Source organism: Cynoglossus semilaevis, chromosome 15 (assembly GCF_000523025.1).
Source record: "Cynoglossus semilaevis isolate Cse_v1.0 chromosome 15, Cse_v1.0, whole genome shotgun sequence".
NCBI lineage: Eukaryota > Metazoa > Chordata > Actinopteri > Pleuronectiformes > Cynoglossidae > Cynoglossus > Cynoglossus semilaevis.
Genome location: NC_024321.1, coordinates 14,820,279 through 14,838,100, shown reverse-complemented (window position 1 = coordinate 14,838,100; position 17,822 = coordinate 14,820,279). Strand labels below are relative to the sequence as shown.

Below are 17,822 nucleotides of genomic sequence, written 5' to 3'. Positions count from 1 at the left end.
TTTTTTTTTCTTTGAGTTTTTTCTTTGAGTTACCTAAATGGTTGAGGTAACACGTCAGTAAACCCAAATGTTTCCAAATGAGAAACCATCTCCTCTCTGCTCTTCAAGATTGAATCCATGTAGTTTGCATGATTACAAGCAAATTGCAGCAAGTTTGTGAAACTTGAAGACAAAGTTAAGGCCTCTGTCAAAGACCATGCCTTGTTCTTGTCAGTACTTGTGCCAACAGAGTCCGATATAAAAGAGAAAAGTTCTAGCCCTCTCAGGACTCCACCGCCTGCGTGAGCACAGAAAGCAGACAAATGCGTTCAGACAGACAATGAAACATTTTAATCCATCAATCAACTCCATTTACAAAAGTATATCCCATTTTATATACAGTATGTACAGAGAAGTATAAACAATTATAATTTTCCACATGGACTCATTCATATGTATCTAAACAATAGCACTGGAACAAAAACATATCACTGATATGGATGCTGTAGTGCAAATGTGTGCAAAGTATATAGTGCTGTTGCTCCGTGAATACCTTGTAACTCCACTTTTAATGACTTTTACTCTTTACACTTTAAACATTTATATGCTTTAATTACTTCTATAATTGAGGGACACATAAAGCTTTGATCACCTTCTCATACAACTGATAATATATTTAAATTAATATTTAAACAGGGCAAGTAAAAAGTCTGCACATAAAATGTTCAAATAGCTTGTTTCTGTTTTGGAGATACAAGATTGTCATTCAACAGCACTGGAAGGTTTGTACAGATTAAGTATCTATCAGCGCAGTGTCTTTTATTGTTACACAGAGAGACGCTGTCTGTCTTGTCTTTGTCTTTGACACAACGTGGCGACTATAAATATAATATTTTTTTGTCTGATGAAGACACTTGGCTCATCAGGCAGACCTCTGCACAGACTCAATGTGACAGGAAGCCTGACATGTCTTTGGTTGATCCCGTTAAAGTGAACAACAGTCACTCAGGGACTTCTTTCAAACAGGTCCAGAAAGGAAAAAAAGATCCCATCAATTCATGAACGCCAGATACTGCAGGACAAGAAGACAGTTCGACTCTTAACCGGTTTGACCGGAGAGATTCTTTCTGCTGAGGCCTGATGGCTCTGTAGTAATCAATTCTGTCCAGCAGATGGAGCCTCTCCAAGTCTGACACTTCCCAGGAACGTGGTGTGATTGGTCATACTAATGAGTGTGTCCTCATAAACTATACGTATTGAGATCCTCTGACCTGCGCGCAGCAGGCTGACTCCAGCCGTGTAGCACGTGTTGAACTTGCGCTGACCCGTCTCGATGCTGCAAGTGCAGCGAAGGAAAGGGTTTGAGTCCACCATCACCTCGTAGCTGGCGATGTCAGTAAAGTTGAGGTAGTACACCTGGTGGAGAGTGAGGGAGAGGCAAAGGGTGCAAAAGACTTAAAACTGTGGTCAAAACAAGTTCGCCTAACATTGGAGAGCTTATTAAAGCTGAAACAGCTGGGATATCGGAGTGGCCAACTGATGTTTGCGCTAAAGAGTTGCACAAAGAGCCACCAAAAGAATATGGAAAAAAAAAGGTCTTACAACACAAAACAAACAGAGATGTTACGCAGCTTAACTTTAGAAGGTCTCCTAATTCTTTACCATCTGAACTGTAAATCTTAAGAGTTACGTCAAGGACCGTACTCACTTCTACCTGACTATATATGAAGTAGACACCGTCCAGCAGCACCTCCAGCTCTCCAGAGCGCGGGTGCATTTTAAACACACGGTGGTGGATGGACACCATCTTCCAGTTCCTTAGAATGCCTTCAGAGAGATCTACAAACACAACACAAGCAGAGCAAAGCAACAAACGGTCAGCGTCAGAAGCTTCCAGCTGAGTAGAAGTACAACCAATAACCGGTGTTGACATAAAGTATAAACCTGCTAATTATGTTTGGACTACTAAGACTAGACAGACTCAGTGATGCAGAGTAATGTGAACCTTCCACCATACAAGGCTCCTGCTTCCTGACCTGAGCTAACATGGGTCTTGTAACACAAGCTCCTAACTTCTCCCTAATCCCGTAATGGCTATAGGATTACATTAGGGTTACTATAATCTTACATAATCTTTAAGCACATATTGTTAGAAACATTGAACCAAATAAATCTCAGGTCCTGTGAAGGTCACTGCATTCACAGACTATAAGGCCATAAAATGTAAATATCAGTTGGACTCAACAGGGTAAACAGTTCTAAATCAACTAAACCACTTTGTTGACACATGCAGGCTTTTGACAAATGGCACCGACAGACAGTATGAGTATGTTTATTATTTTTAACATGTGATTCGCAGCGGTTTAGACCCACCTTCTCTCACTTGGATAGTTGTTTCCTGCCCTTGCAAATGAACCACCGCCGGCTGGAAGTCCTTTGTTTTTGTTCTGTCCAGAACCCCTGCAACAATAAGAGCAGGAGAGGAACACGGTTGAAGGGAAATCTGATCTTCCACACATTTAAGGACTTGGTAAAAATGAATATCCCACACAATGTCAGACATATCGCGTATGAAAGCCACAATGTGCAGACAATGAGTTCATCAGTTTTTACAACCTGAGCCCCCTTCCTGTGTGGGAATGTGTCTGCGTGCAGGAAATGAATGTAATCTAAGAACAAATCTCTACTTGTGCTGTTTTGAATATCTTTTCAGCCTGAATCTTTATTATCTACAGTAGGTGAATTACATCATTTCTATTTCATGATTAATACCTGCTGGACCTTGAGCGCCAGGGGGTCCCTGTGGCCCCGGAGGACCAGGGGGTCCTGCAGGCCCCACGCCAATGTTTCCTGGAATACCGGGTATTCCAGGGATTCCCGGTGGGCCCTGTGGGCCCGGGGGACCAGGAGGACCAGGAGGCCCAGGTATAGACCTCTTCTTCCCTTTAAGAAAGGAGACAAGTAAAATTAGCACACAAAAATATGACCTTTTTAATCTATATTTAAACCCCCCAAACCACAGAAATTCCTCACTGGGATTAGTAATATGTGGGACATGGGATTTTAGAAGCACATTTTTCACATAAGGAATAACAGGACATAAGAAAAATATGTCAGTCAAATGTGGACAGGTGGTCATTTACTCCTTTGAATTTTGGATTTGGAGGAGAAACACAGCATGGAGGTGTTTGAGTGAAACTTGTTCAGAATTGTAAATCACCTTTTTTCCTCTCTTTCCTTTTCTCCTTCCCTGTTGATTCTGGAAAAGAAAAGAAAAGAAAAAGAGCGTGATTAAGCTTGAAAAGGTCTGCTGAACAATTATCATCTCGGATAACATCTCGCCTACACACCTCACTCTGTGCAGGCATCCTAAACAGGCTAAAATAACAGATTCATCATGTGGTGCCGCTGCACACTGGAGTGGAGGTATGTCAGTCTGTGGTATTTTCTAGTGTAGTAATTTGTAAGTGTGGTTTCACCTCCTCTGTATGAACAAGTGCCTTAAGCATTCACAGGCAGTGGAACTGGAGAAGATCATTAGAGAGATACTTTATCCTGCCAAAATCCTTTTCTTTGAATTAAGCCCAGATGCAGGATACAGATGAAAGTGTGTGTGTGTGTGTGTGTGTGTGTATGGATGTTGGTGGGGCATCTATTGTATGTCAGGGCTTGAAAGACAAAATGCTCTCGGTGTGGTGCTGCTCTGTGTGCGTGGCTCAAGAAACCTTTTCAAAATGCCCTCTCGCTGTTCTCGTGTTTACCATGTCATTACAACTACAAAGACCATTTAACCTTAAAACCTCACAGTTTGAGTCCCCTCAAACATATGGCCAGCATTTCTCCTCTGGCTAAATGACTGGATGCATCCGCATAGATTTCTCTTAACGAGCAGCCCTATCTGGAATCTGGTGCCCGTTAGGAGTGCACACACAAAGACACGCACACACGGAGTACACACACACACTTCTAAGGCTGAGATTACAAAAGCCTTTGTCTGTGCACTGAGAGCAGAAGAGAGACCTGGGAATGATTAGTGTTTAGAGGCTCGGGACTTTACTGATTTATGTAGAAAGTCTCAAAGGTGAGTTTTTTCTTCTAATTTAAACACAATTACTAAACTTCCCCCCAAGTATTCAGTGTCACGCCACAGACATTGGAATGCCTTGTGATCATGCTGCACTTGTTGCATTTGCACAGGGAACTTCAAAGGCTTTGCTTTTTATTTGCATAGCTCACATACTGGAAAACAAGAAGGGAGGGGACCGAGGGGGGAAACTACAAAGGCTAATTTTTTTCTTTGGCGCTATTGATTACAACATTAATTCATGCGATTCGATAAAATCCATCCGAAGTCGTCCACCTGGGTTCCTGGAATGACTTCATATTCCCAGAAGTGATGGTGTTTTATTTAGTCTAATTCTTCTCTGAGTTCAGGCGTGACTGATAACACACCAGCCATCCAAGGGCTGCTCGGCTGACAAATATGAAAGATATTTTGAGGAACTGATTTTATTTTAAGATGGTGGAAATCAACACAGGCTCGGCTGTTTGTTTTCAAATTGGTGAAACCCTCCCAAACCTCCCTGCTCTCCAAGTAATAATCAATTCCATTCCAACAAATCTCTTGCTCTATAAACTCAGCAACATCATGTGGTTGAGCTGCTGTTGAGCCTTGAGCAGTAAATAAAACATCACTTGGAAAAAGTTTTTAAAAACCCTCGCATTATAGGATGTATTATAATGTGAATATAAATTAACTTAAACCAGCAGTTACAGGAACCATTGCCTCAAAGTTGGGAAAGTTCCATGAATGTTACACACATGCAGGTGCACCAGAGGGCATACTCTGGTTGATTCATTAAATGTACTAAATTTAAAGCCACAGCCCTAATAATAGAGATGGTCCAGCAATAAAGCTTAAGTATCAGCATATGTCTTTGTCAAAGCATTAGGATTAAAGACATTACATGAGGATAAATCCAGAAAGAATTGCTCATACCTGTATCTGGCTGCTTGGCAGGACTCCTTTTCGCCCGCTGGGTTATGCCCCTGTTGTCCTCGGTGGTATGGAAACCACCATTTCTGTGCATTAACCTCTCCTGTGAAGAAAAAAAAGAGCATAAAATAAAACAGCGTCTGGAAAAAACTTTGAGCAGGACATTACTGGGACTCCTGCAGACAGACGTTTTTCAGTCTATGAAAACCAGCCATGACCATGTTACATGTTTGTTTCAACAAAACAAACAAAAGCCCGAGTGGTACAAGTTTTCAAGCTCGTAACCACTTTACAAGTGGCCTTTCTGTCCTTGAGGTATAATGTTTGCACAGACAACTTGAGGCATTTGAAAGGATTTGAGACACTGTCAGACGGCACATTCATTTGTGGCCAAGTCATTGTTTGCCCCATCGGGCTGTAATCCATCCTGTAACCCAAGTCAGTTTTGTCTGTGTTTCTGCTGTTTGAGACAGTCACCTGGTTGCTGCTGCTCTAAAATTCACCTTTTCATACAAAAGGAGAACATGAATTGTGGTTAATCTGAGAGTAGTACCCATTCAAGGGGCACCTGGTCTCAGACCTATTCTCAGGCAGCATGAATGAGCTAAAACAACAGAGTGAAAGAAAAGGATCTGATGGAGCTGGTCACTGCTAAAAGCAGGAAAACCCAAGGAAAACCTGTAGTGGTGTGCTGTTCCCATGGGGCGAGAAAGTGGCGAGACAAACCACATGCCTATGTTGTTATGTGACTGGTTCTGGTTGACCTACATTCACATGAACCCTGTAGGACATGTTGACCTGACTGTAGCACTCTGAGGATGTGACCGCCTCTAACAACTCAGGTCTATGACGCTCTAGGGATCTGAGGGGTTGAAAGACAGATTATCCAAAAATCACTTTTGGTTAGGAGAGCCAGTTTGTGCTCACATCTTTGGTAAACCGCCAGACGTCAGTGGACAACATGAGACAAGCTTCGTAATGTAAAAGAAAATCGCTTTTGGTCACACTTTGGTGTGTCCCCATAAATCGTGCCGTGTAGGAGGCTCTGAATGAACGAGGACAGACAACCAGACAACTTCCATTGTGCTGGACATCTGCTTGGAGTTTGTATAACTGACATTTCTAAAGCAGTGACACATGTAGCACCTTAACAAGGATCAAAAAACAATAAATAATGGATTGGAGTACTATTCTGCATTTTTTTTCTATATCTACTTATGAATCCGACACGCTTACTGACAGACACTATGACCTCCCTTTCTTCACAGGGGTTTATCCCAGTTAGGGATAAGAGATGACATATTCCATGTTCCCATCTGTGACGCTGGAGTAAACATAGTTGTTAAACTCTGCCGAGGGCCAGAAATCTCCTCGTGAAAGCAGCGTGAACTCCCGTTGCCTCTTGTGTGGTTTAGAAGCAGAGCAACCGAAAGACCATGAGAAGACAGACCAAAAAGTTATGTTTCCAGTTTCTCCTATACCTCGTCTCAGATGTGGGAACTCACTCCTGCTGTGAGGGATGAGCTGTATCGTGTCACCCCCCCCCTATGATCTGTGTTGGGCAAGCTCAATGTTGTTAAAGTCTACATCCCTGACCAGATGCCAGCCATGTCTGACCTTATGAGCGCAGGAATTCCACCTTGATGGAGGAGTATGTTGGAACAGTTTATCGGCGCACAGACCTCCAGATGTTCCCGCAAGCAGCAGCGTTTGCTGTTCATTTGGTGCACAGGTGTCTCCACATCTCCTCACCAGCTGTTGGCATATAGGGGGCTTTTACCTCTCAAAGGATTCTGGGTGTGTGTTCAGGCATATGGCATTACACTTTCGTCTGTTCTGACAGCCAAACATGATTCCACAGCCAATCTTGGCCGGGATTAAGCTTTAACAGAACGGACAGCCAAACATGATTCCACAGCCAATTTCTTGGCCGGGATTAAGCTTTAGCAGAACGTGAAAAAAAACAAAAACAAAAAAAAAACACAAAAAAACAAACAAGCCGTCTGCTAGCCTACTACTAGACTGCTCCGTCTGGTGTTGAGATGAAGGCAATAAGGCACTAATAAAAAAGAAAAAAAAATACTTCATGCAACAGCTATGAAGAATGGTTCTGTGCCAATTTTTGATTTCACTTCATTAAAACATTTACAACACTTACGCACATCAAAGGCACAGAGTTACAGTAAATCAGGATGACAACGTGTTGGTATGTATGCCAAGTGCCAACTCGTGAGTAAACCCTTCTTTTTCAGGACAAAGGAGAAAATGCTATCAATTAGAGGGCTCTTAACTCTTCAAAGCTAGGGGGGGTGTTGCTTTTATGCTCCAAAGGTTGAGATTCCCCGTTGTGTCCTTGCTATACGAGGATATGACTAAAACTCACTCACCTTAGAGATGTACAATTTTTCTATGCCGACATTTCTACTTTTGTTCACCAATTTTTAAAAGGCGACACCAATAAAAAAATGCTGCCCTCAAACCACTGACCCCGACATTCATAACATTTCAAAATGACTATGGTAATAAAATGCTCTGGCTTGTGTATACATAAAACCATTGTGCCTTCTGTCCTTCCAGCTCGGATTTTATTCCACAAATACAGACATTTGTGGTTGCGGTAACGCCTTAAATTTTCTCTGCTAGGCCAAGATTTAGTCACTTAATTGTGGTTTGAGAATGTGGGGTTGCAAAAGTTGAAGAGGTAACGCTGAGGTCTGCGGGTGCCAGATGCACACGGAGTACCCATCACCACTGCACGGGCATTACTTATGTTGAAGGCATGCATACCTTTTGGGTCGTGATGGATCATAATTACTTCTTTGATTCACGCACTTGGCTAGTACGAGGACAGGGTGTTTTCTTCTTAAATATCTCTGAGAAGGAGTGTCCCACAATCAAATAGAGCTCTCTGGAAGGCCATGTGGTTTGAAACATAGCTGGGCTAATTTAATAACGGCACCCATAGATTGCCATCTAAAAAGCTGTGGAACTCAACCTAAGGGAAATGTTGCCTGTCAGCAGCCAGTCACATTTTAGACTCTTGCAACACTTGTTGGCAAAGCGGTGCCGAGCTGAAATGCCGTGAATGCCTTGAGAATTTATTATTTTTGGTAGACGTTTGTGACTCTGGACTCAATCTTGACTGGGCGTCTGCTTCAACTGCCTGTCAAGACTATTCTTACACTGTTTTCAGACTCACATTGCTGATGTTTTCACCTCCTATGCCCCATGTGCTTTTATCACCCTGGCGTCCACACCAATGAATCAGTGACCTGTCGTCCAGTACTGACAATACACGTGATGTTGCTTGTTTTCACTAATCATGCGCTGGTCACAATTAAAGCAGGGGTGGGTTACAGCCCACCACTCCACTCCACTCCAGAGCATGTAGGCTGCTAAGGACTTTGTGTCCCATCAAACTGACTTTTTTAATAGCCGTTAACTAGACTCCAGATGTTTCAGCATCTGTTCTTTGTGGGACTTTGAAGGCACACATCAGAGGGGCGAATTTATTTCATATAATGGCTATAAGAAAAAATGTAAGACTCGTGTATGAAAGACTAACCCACCAAACACAAATCGAGGATTGATTTTTATTAGCTATACTTGCTGCGGTCTGCCGACTCTAAGTGACAGTTAGTCATGCCCTGCGACGCACTCGTGCCTCACACTCAAGACCAACACACACATGGGAGGAGCGTTTTTTTTTTTCTGTTGGGAACGATGCAGATCTGCTGGACAGCTGGGATTTACTGCCTTGCTCAAGGGCATACCAACTGCTAAAGGAACGAGTGTTTGTTCCCTTCCCAGATTCCGATCATAAATGACCAGATTATTTGCTCTTGTTAAGAGGCAACGACAAGGATCTGAAAGTGTGAGGGATGTTAAGTGGTGTGTAATGTGTGTAAGTACTTGTCACGAATGAGTCAAATTCTGCAACAAAGGTTTTAATCCGATGTTACTTTTTCACTGTGGCACTTTTATTATGTATTTTCTTTTTACATTACGACTGCTGGCAAGATATCTGAAGGAGCGTAAACCTTTCAAGTGCCAGTTAAGATAAGTGAAGAATGTTTCTGGTCTTAAATCTGTGAAAACAGATAAACTTTTATGGACATCCTGTTAGGTGCTGGTAGACCTAAATACTGCTCTATTGTCAATCATTTAAGTTCAATTGTTTGCTCTTTGGTTCGATTTGCTCACAACACAACACTTTAAAAACCTGATTATGACAGGTTGTATGGCCAGGATCTGTAGTCTGGACGTTTTGGCCAAAATAGCCGTCTTCAAACTACAAGAGTATGTTCAAGTATGTCCAGTGGGTCCCGCCAGGCCTCTGCTGAGTGACTGTATAAAAAAGTGTCAGGAGGTGGCTGAAGTTCAACAGCACAGAAATAGAACAAAATGGATTACAATCTGGTCAGCAGTAACACTGAAACTAGATATGACTATAGTGAAACCTAATTTACTCGCAGAATAAACATTGGAGTGTGTTTTATTTTTATACCAAACAACTTGAAGCCTCTGAGACACTTTGACAATCTAATGAAATTTTATCCTCCATAATGGCGTGATCTCAGCTGTGCAAAAAGGTTCTCATTGGCTTTTGTTTGACTTACAAAACTGTTAATCAATACAGTTATGAAAAATGTCTGGATTTTTGGTTGGGTGCACTGTTTATAAAAGTTGATTTATGTTCAACACTGACCGAACCCAGTTGAAAAACCCCTGACAAGCACCAAATGTGGAGCGCAAACCACTTGTGCTTTTCATAGAAAATCTCCACCGCAATGTGGATTGAATCCATTTGAACAGAAGTTACACATTGATACTACATTACACCATGTCAAGGCTTATATACTATGACTACGTCAGCTGTGATATGCTGCGTGTGGTTGACGTATCGCTTCCATACCTGCGTAGCTGGAGTTCTCTTGTGTTTTTTCGTGACAACCTTTTTCATATTCTGTTACACTTGTCTGTATACCTGAACATCATTTCAAATTCCACTCACTCCGTTGACATCCCTTTGATGAGGAGCTGTGAGAAAAATGCAATAAACAATTTTTAGCTCTACAAAAGGGGACCCTTCAAAGAAAAGGCCCGAAAAGCTAACAAGTGCGGCCACTGCGCCCAAATGCCACATGCTCCTGTTTCTTCAACTATGTAAACTGTGGGATGTGTAATCAGAGTTGTTTAATGCAGACATCTGGTAAAGACTGCATCACAGGGCTGTTAAATATTTACAGCCTGGCTACAGTCTTTCACCTCATGAAGAGTCACCATCTGGGCTGAATACCAGGCCCATCTCACTCATCTCCAACCAGGGAAACCACTACTATCTAAAATAAGCTTGGCAACCAACGCGCTCAGGCCTAATGAAAAGGCTGAACTTCCCACTTGTGAAAGGAAAATTAAATGAAAGGAAAATGTTACAAACCCAGAATATCGTGGAGGGATCTTTAAATTCTTTCCTGCAGAAAATAGTCCGAACCAAATAACCTGAATTCCTGTGTCTAAAAATAACGCCAGTAAATTTTATTATGAGCGATCAATTCTCTGGACGCACAATGATGTGATTTGAACATTCCTTCTGATAAAATGAGTGTGGGGGTGTACGGTCTAAGGAGGAGGCTGCCGTTGCCAAAGCCATAGACAACACAGTGAAAATTCAATCAGCCGGCCGCCAGAAAAGAAAACACATGCGAGACGAGACTGGCTGCGCTCCAAGTACCAACTGGTCCATCTAAATCCTGATGAATTTACATCAGCCCTGGGGCCTTGCACCTGCCGGTGATCCAGCAAATTTTCCGTCCACCTGCTCCAGCACACTGACTGGCTCTGACCTGGGACTATGAACCTGAGCTGGGCAGCCGGCCTCACCTCTGAGCGTCTACCTCTGGAAACAAGGCAATCTGGGGTAAATGAGGTTTGATTACAGGAGAGGGGATAAATAACCAGAGCCATTCTGCAGGTAAATGACCTCCTTCATGGACATTACCATGAATTACATTAACGCTCAAACCATCTGCACCGTCTCGTCTCAGGACGGTCAGCCATCACCTCCTGCACATCTGTTTTCTGCACCTGAATGCAACATTTTTCTTCCAAAGACAACTCTTTTTTTACTCCAATATTTGCATTTTTAAAAAAATTAAACCATATTTTCTATGATGTAATTAGTCTTTAATCTGTATAATGTATGTTAACTTTTGCTCAGAGCATGTTTAACAATGTTTAATCACCAATCACATCAAGCCAGAAAGAAGGCTGGTACCCTACTTAATCTACTACTACTAATCTCTTCTGACATTTGACACATTTTTTCATCAATTTGTCCATCCAACCTCCAAACATCCATCCGCCCATCCACTACTACTTACTAAGAAGCATAGGAAAAGCATGAGCCAGACGCAGTTGACTTTGGCTGAAGACAGTGTCTCCATGGACTTCACTATTCATCACAATGACAAACAACATTTACACTAAAAAAAAAAAAGAGGTTATTGAGGTCCAAATAACCTCATTTACAATCTCCATGTTTTGTATTGTGGACCATTTTTGACCTCCAGTGACCAGTAAATTAACTAATAGCTCCTTAAATTATTTTTTAATTATACTTTTGGTTTGTTTTAATAAAAAAATCTGTATTTTCACCATCTTTATTTTTTGTTCTATTTGTTCAAGAGAAAAACTATTTAAATTTTAATTCATTTTTGTTTCTTTACAGATCAAACGACTTGTCGACTAGTGACGATGATAATAATCGTTAGGTTTATCGACTAATAAACTTGACATAGGCTGTTTTCTATGGCCCTCTCTGGGTGAAGTTACCTCAGCTTTTGAACAAAAAGAAAAAGCTCAAAATCTTTAGAGATCCTTTTTTTTTAAAATCTCGAGGAGAATCACGCACATGACAGCGGTGATTCTGACCATATCTGACCTGCGTGACAATCAGTAAGTGGGCCAGGAACATGCCATGACAGAGCACCCACACCGAACCTGATACCGGTAATACCGAGTCTCAGCGGTAGGACGGTTGTTGATGAAAAACCTCCGTGCGTGAAATTAAAAAACAAACAAATAAACACACAAACAAAACTTGTTATACAGTAGATTACAGGTTGTCTTTACCTCACGACTCTCTCCTCCTCCCCTGCTGCCAGAGTCCTGTCTTGGGTGTCCGGGAGGAGAGAGGACCGGCGGCGGGTCAGCCAGGTCACTGCCCGCGAGCGTCAACATGGAGTCCCGCTTCTGGTGGATTATTTCCCTTTTCACCTCGGAGCGCAGGTCCAAATACGAGTGTGACGGCGGGCAGGGATAGTGTCAGCATGAATAATCCCAGGAAGATCAGGCTGCCGCTGCGGCTCCTGCACTTCTTACTACACGTGCAGGGAGCCGCTCCGGGCATCACTTTGTGCGGGAAGTCCTCCGGGGGAGAACCGTCGCATGCCATTGTCGGACGGAGCGGGAGCCCGGAGCTCCTTACATCGGCATAGTCGCCACGCCTGATCTGGCGCGAGCCGGGGCTATTCATTTACGTGGAGACTCATAGATGCAGTAGCTTCTGCAGCAGCTTCAGCAGTGGTGGAGGAGACAGGTCCGAGCAAACTTCTTGGAGTATCTGTAGTGACAAACCCAGCCCCTCCCTGCTCCTCTCTGATTGGTCCGTGGGTCCAGGACCGAGGCTGCGAGCCGAGGGGAAGCTGTGGATGTTGCGTCAGGTGCAGGAGATGGGCGACACCTAACGGGCAAAGTCGTGCGCTGCATCCTGTGATTATGAGAGCAATGCATGCTGTTGTCCAGACTTGTCTCTAGTAAGAGTTGAAGTCAGCAGCTCACTGGCCAGGTTCAAGATGACTGACATCTGGTTTTGATTATTTGTTTTGGCGAATCATCTGCTTTATTTTTATTTGGGTGATCCGTGAATCAATAATTCAGCGATTCAGAACCTGATCAATTTAGATCTGAATTTCTTATATCCATATCTATATATATTCTACAGAAATATATATATAGAAATGTATATATATATATATATATACATCAATAAATATTATATATATAATCCATCAGTTGCAGTGAAGTAAAACCAAACAACTGTTAGCACACAGTTGGAAAATCAATTATAAATATAAAGTCATCCAAGCCCATGGCGGGAACTTAATGAACTTTAGCAGTGTTGAAGCTTTAATACAATGCTTAACACTAAGCCGTCAGGCAAACTCTACCAGCATGTGGCAGTCACAATAAGTCAGATGCAAGACACATGTAGTTGTGAATGAAAAGCAGTTCATCTGATGTGTATGGAACCAGCAGTGAGTCAGATATGACCGATGTAGTGTGAACGTAGTCTCCGTCTGCTCAGGCACATTTACTGGTGATTTTTCTGTTTTCGTGAGTGTTAACAGGAAGTCACTGGTGTAACCCGCTGTTTTGTTTATGTGTTTAAGGTCTGGGACATGCCATTTTTCATGTGTGGCCTTTGTTTGGCACTTGGTCTTGTTTTGTGGGTGGCATGCAGAGTGAGGGTCCTGTGTGAAGAATTGATTCAAATCCCTGGTAAATACAGCCGCTGGTGTTATTGAAAAGGACCAGAGCGGTTGACGTTTTCATCACATAATCAAAGCGCGGAAAACAAGTGCAAATTGTATTCTCAAACACACGACATGTCGCATAATGGTTTTTAATTCCATCTGGAAGCTGTCAGGCGGCGCAGCATGATATCAGAGCCTGGAGGAGAGTCTGTGTTACCGTTAGGTCATCACCACTCTGTGTACAACACCATCAACTACTCTAAACACATGTCCCTCAGCTTAGGACCCAGGGAACAGTTTGACATTTATGGTACCAAAAATGCCAGGACAATGCTTTAAAAAGATTGACTGTGGCACTGTGGTTTCCACATTCTCAACATCCCAAGCCAACCTCAGCCCGGTTCCTTTCAGATGTCACCACTTTGATCTCAACAGCAGGGAACCCTGGGTAGTCCATGGACAGATTGAACTAGAACTAAAAGTAAAACTGGTCTGGTCTTAGCCCTGAATATTGTAACGTCTTGTTCTGAATACCTCAGTTGCATTTTAAGCTAAGGCCTTAGATGTGATTGATCACCGGCTTTGACCGGTTGTCAGGCAACACAGCATTTGTCTTCATTTCTGTTTCACGACAGAACCTGACATTTGTGTGTACATGACCTACACATGACAGGTTACGATATCAGGTCATGTTGACAGACAATGAGTAATTGTTGATTTTCATCTCCTACTGTTGGGAACTTAATGAAGAAGAATGACACAGTGGAGACCAGAAGAGTCTCTCGTATCAAACGATATCCGTGTGAAGTTGATTACTATAAACACTGGATCTTGTTTTTCTTATTTCAGGCCATATTTTCAGTCATTCACTTCACACGGAAGAAAAGTGATTCTATTCACCTGCCACTGAAGGGCAGCATTGCCAAGCTATAAATCAATAACACTGTATTCCAGTGTTATTTGAACATAAAGCAGAGAAGAATGCTTTATTTTGATCAAATAATTGAATTTGAACGCTTCGATTATACTTCCAGGCAACGCTTTCTTTAGTTTGTCTGTTGACAACTGAGCTCATATTATGCTCCTCTCCTTCCCCTTTCCCTCTCCTTCAAAGTCATTCCTCTGTTGTGGGAGTATTGGATAATGAAATTGTGAGGAGAGAATTGAAAAAAGAAATTTAAAATAACTCTCACGGGGCCTGCAACTGGAGGCTCAGCATAAGCATGTTTGACACGCTTTTCATCTGAGCTGCAACCACAGTGACTTTGAGAGAAAGATAATGCAGGAGCAGGATATTTACTGTAGTCGTCAGATAATTATCAACGTTTCTGAGAAAGGAGTGAAGGAACAGAGCTAATTATTTTCTTTTTTCCCCTCAATCAATTAAAATGTTAAATAATTTGCCTTGTGATGGTGCAAAGGTCAAATTCAACATAACGCCTTTTGTTTGAGTCACCTCCACATTTACAGATACAAATTACACATACACATATTACAGTCTCTTTTTGCACACGACACGACCCAGCAACAACAATTAAAACGAGTCTTTTTGGCACTGGAAAAAGCTGGAATAATGCTTATAACATCCCCTGGGCTTGGATGCGGCATTCATAAATGGAGCGCTGCTCTATCCTCTCTGAGCTTATAACAGGATTTAGAGGCTTTCCCTGCCAGATGATGGAGTTTTGCAGGAGGAATTGGAACTTGTCTCTTTTACCATGAAGAGCAGAGCGGTGGGCTGCAGGCTTGTGGCTGCAACGAGGTGTTGAATAATGATGGCTGGAAAATCTGGGAATCCACACCCCTCCCCTCCTGCTGCCTCTTCTGAGGTCATTAATAAAAGAACAGAGCCTAAAATGAACTTTCTTCAGACATCACCAAGAATCACACACGCAGATTTATGCAGAGTAATTCACAGCTTATCGATGAACACCATTACCTCTGACAATAAACAGTTTCACTCTCTTCCTTACATCTTCGGCAGTCATTTATTCATTAAAGTCATTTAGTCATTAAATTGCAGACGTTCAACCGTAGCTAATTAATACGCCGAGCTTTTTGATTTTCTACCCATAAATCTCCAGACCACATATCCCATTTCCCTGAACGGTGATTAATGCACTCTGGCTGTGGGTGTCTGCCTTTTTCTCCCATCTCTGTCCTGTCTTTTTGCACAATACTGCACTTGTGTCTTTCCCTCACTCTCTCAGCGTGTTCATGTTTGAAGTGGGTGAACTTAATTGATTATTTCTATGTGCTGCTGTTAACAGGCAACGGAACCGTTCATGGGTTTACTCAGGGGAAACATGACCAGGGAGAACAGCAACAAATATAACATCTCCGTCCCTGTTTTTACACATTTTGACAAAAGTGATTAATATTGGATTTATTGAGCATTAATGAGATATTTTCACCAATTAAGATGGGATGAAATATCGTGTTTAAAAAAAATACAGCTTTATCGAATTTCACTAATAGCACACACTCCATGATAATTCTGTCTCACCTTTTAACCAATTATGGTTAAGTCGTGAGTAAAAACATGGTATTGATTTTTTTCCCCCCTCCGACCACTGGGGAGCAGCAAAACAAGGAGCAAACGAAATGCTACTATTTGGCTGGAATAAAGAACAGTGAACTAATTGGGCATCGAACAAACACAGAGCAGCATTAGCATTTGGTGTCATGTTTCTGTCTATTTGATGAATGGAACTCCAATAGCTACTTCTCTGTCTGGTTCTGTTTTGGTCTCTAGGGAAAAGTAAGGTGTGTGTGTGTTATTGTGTGTTTGTGTGTGTGTCATTTGCAATATATTTTGTTATATTTACTAGCTAATTAATAATTGTACCTTGTTTATTTGCAGAAAAAGTTAAACGCAGAAAAACCCAAGCTAAGAGTCGGTAAACACACTGTTGGACTGAGGAGAGCTGTCAAAGATGGTGATAATCCCTGTGGGTCGACCGCTCCGGGAAAAAAATATACATAATACATAATTAGTGCTGCTCACTATCGACTCAGTATAAAGTAACTTGTAAAAAAAACTTAAATAAATAAAAATAAATTCAGAACTTTCTCAAAGTATCACTAAAGAAGTAGTCTGCTACGGCTACATGGATTTTTTTTAAATTCTACAATCACACGTTTTCAGTGATGTTTGACTAAATTCACGTACTGTAATCAGGTTATTAGAAATTAACTCCATCGCATTCTCATGTGACTATCGTCAAACATATTTAGTTCATGATTCAGATATTCTGAAACCACTGTTAATGTTTAACCATCATGATTTGATTTTTTTTTCTCTCTACATCGACTCTTTTTTTCTATATAAATACCTCCAACGTGTCTTTTTTTACTGCTGTTTTGGTCTCAACATACTCCCACAGTATCTGCGTGGATAACACGCTAATAAAAGAGAGAGATCAACATACTCCCACAGTATCTGCGTGGCTAACACGCTAATAAAAGAGAGAAAAAAAAGGACGGCAGCAGATCAGGACGTTAATGTTTGTCAATGCTGAGACAAACAGTTATTTATACGTCGGCTTGTCCACAAATTATACACAGGGGACCCATCGTTAATATAAACATATTGATTATGACCACCAATAATAACCGGCACAGGAGCCAATTACTGAATCAGCGAAACAGAAGTTGTCCTGAGGTTAACAGCAGCGTAAACAGGGAAATAAATCCACCCTGTATGAAATATCACACTGTATCCAGAGAGCCGTCTTTGGCCTTTTTACATTCAGAAAAGGAATTAAAATTCATGAGGTGTGATTCAGTTAAAAGCATTACACCACTCAAATCTCTCATGCTTCACTGCCAGCTTTATCACCGGGGATTGTTTACATTTTAAGGTTTGTTTTTTTTAGGCATCAAATTGCTCAGTAATCCACTGCAGACAGAGTGACAGACAAAACAGATAATTTACACTGTCTTCTTGCAGACACTTGTATATCTTGGACGTGCTATGAGGCTGAATCCAATAAAGAGGTGAAATACGGGTGAGATGCGTGTTTTTTTATCAGCCCCAGGATGATAGTTTACGGCCTCTCTGTTCCTTGATGTTTTCTATGCTGGTCGTTTGTGAGACTCATGTGCGACTGCCACCTCTGAGAGTACAACCTCTGCCAACTTCAATAAACACTCACTACCCATATCAGAATCCCTAAGCCCAGCCAACAGCATGATCAAGCGGCACACCTGGGGTGAACCAGAGGTAATCTAAGTTTCGGCGCTGCTCTCTTTGTTTATCTCTCTGTCTCTGATGTTTTATTGGCTTATATTATCTCCTGCTTTAAAAT

At 41.9% G+C, this 17,822-nt stretch overlaps 1 protein-coding gene across 1 annotated transcript; it reads right to left on the bottom strand.

Annotated features, from left to right (window-relative positions):
- Positions 1 to 315: 315 nt before the first annotated feature.
- eda (ectodysplasin A) lies at positions 316 to 12,854 on the bottom strand. Its single transcript, XM_008327324.3, is given in 8 exon segments — positions 316 to 1,395; positions 1,688 to 1,818; positions 2,353 to 2,439; positions 2,752 to 2,922; positions 3,200 to 3,238; positions 4,979 to 5,078; positions 12,110 to 12,275; positions 12,277 to 12,854. Coding segments are annotated over 8 exon segments (1,191 nt in total). The 5' UTR covers positions 12,513 to 12,854; the 3' UTR covers positions 316 to 1,134.
- Positions 12,855 to 17,822: the final 4,968 nt, after the last annotated feature.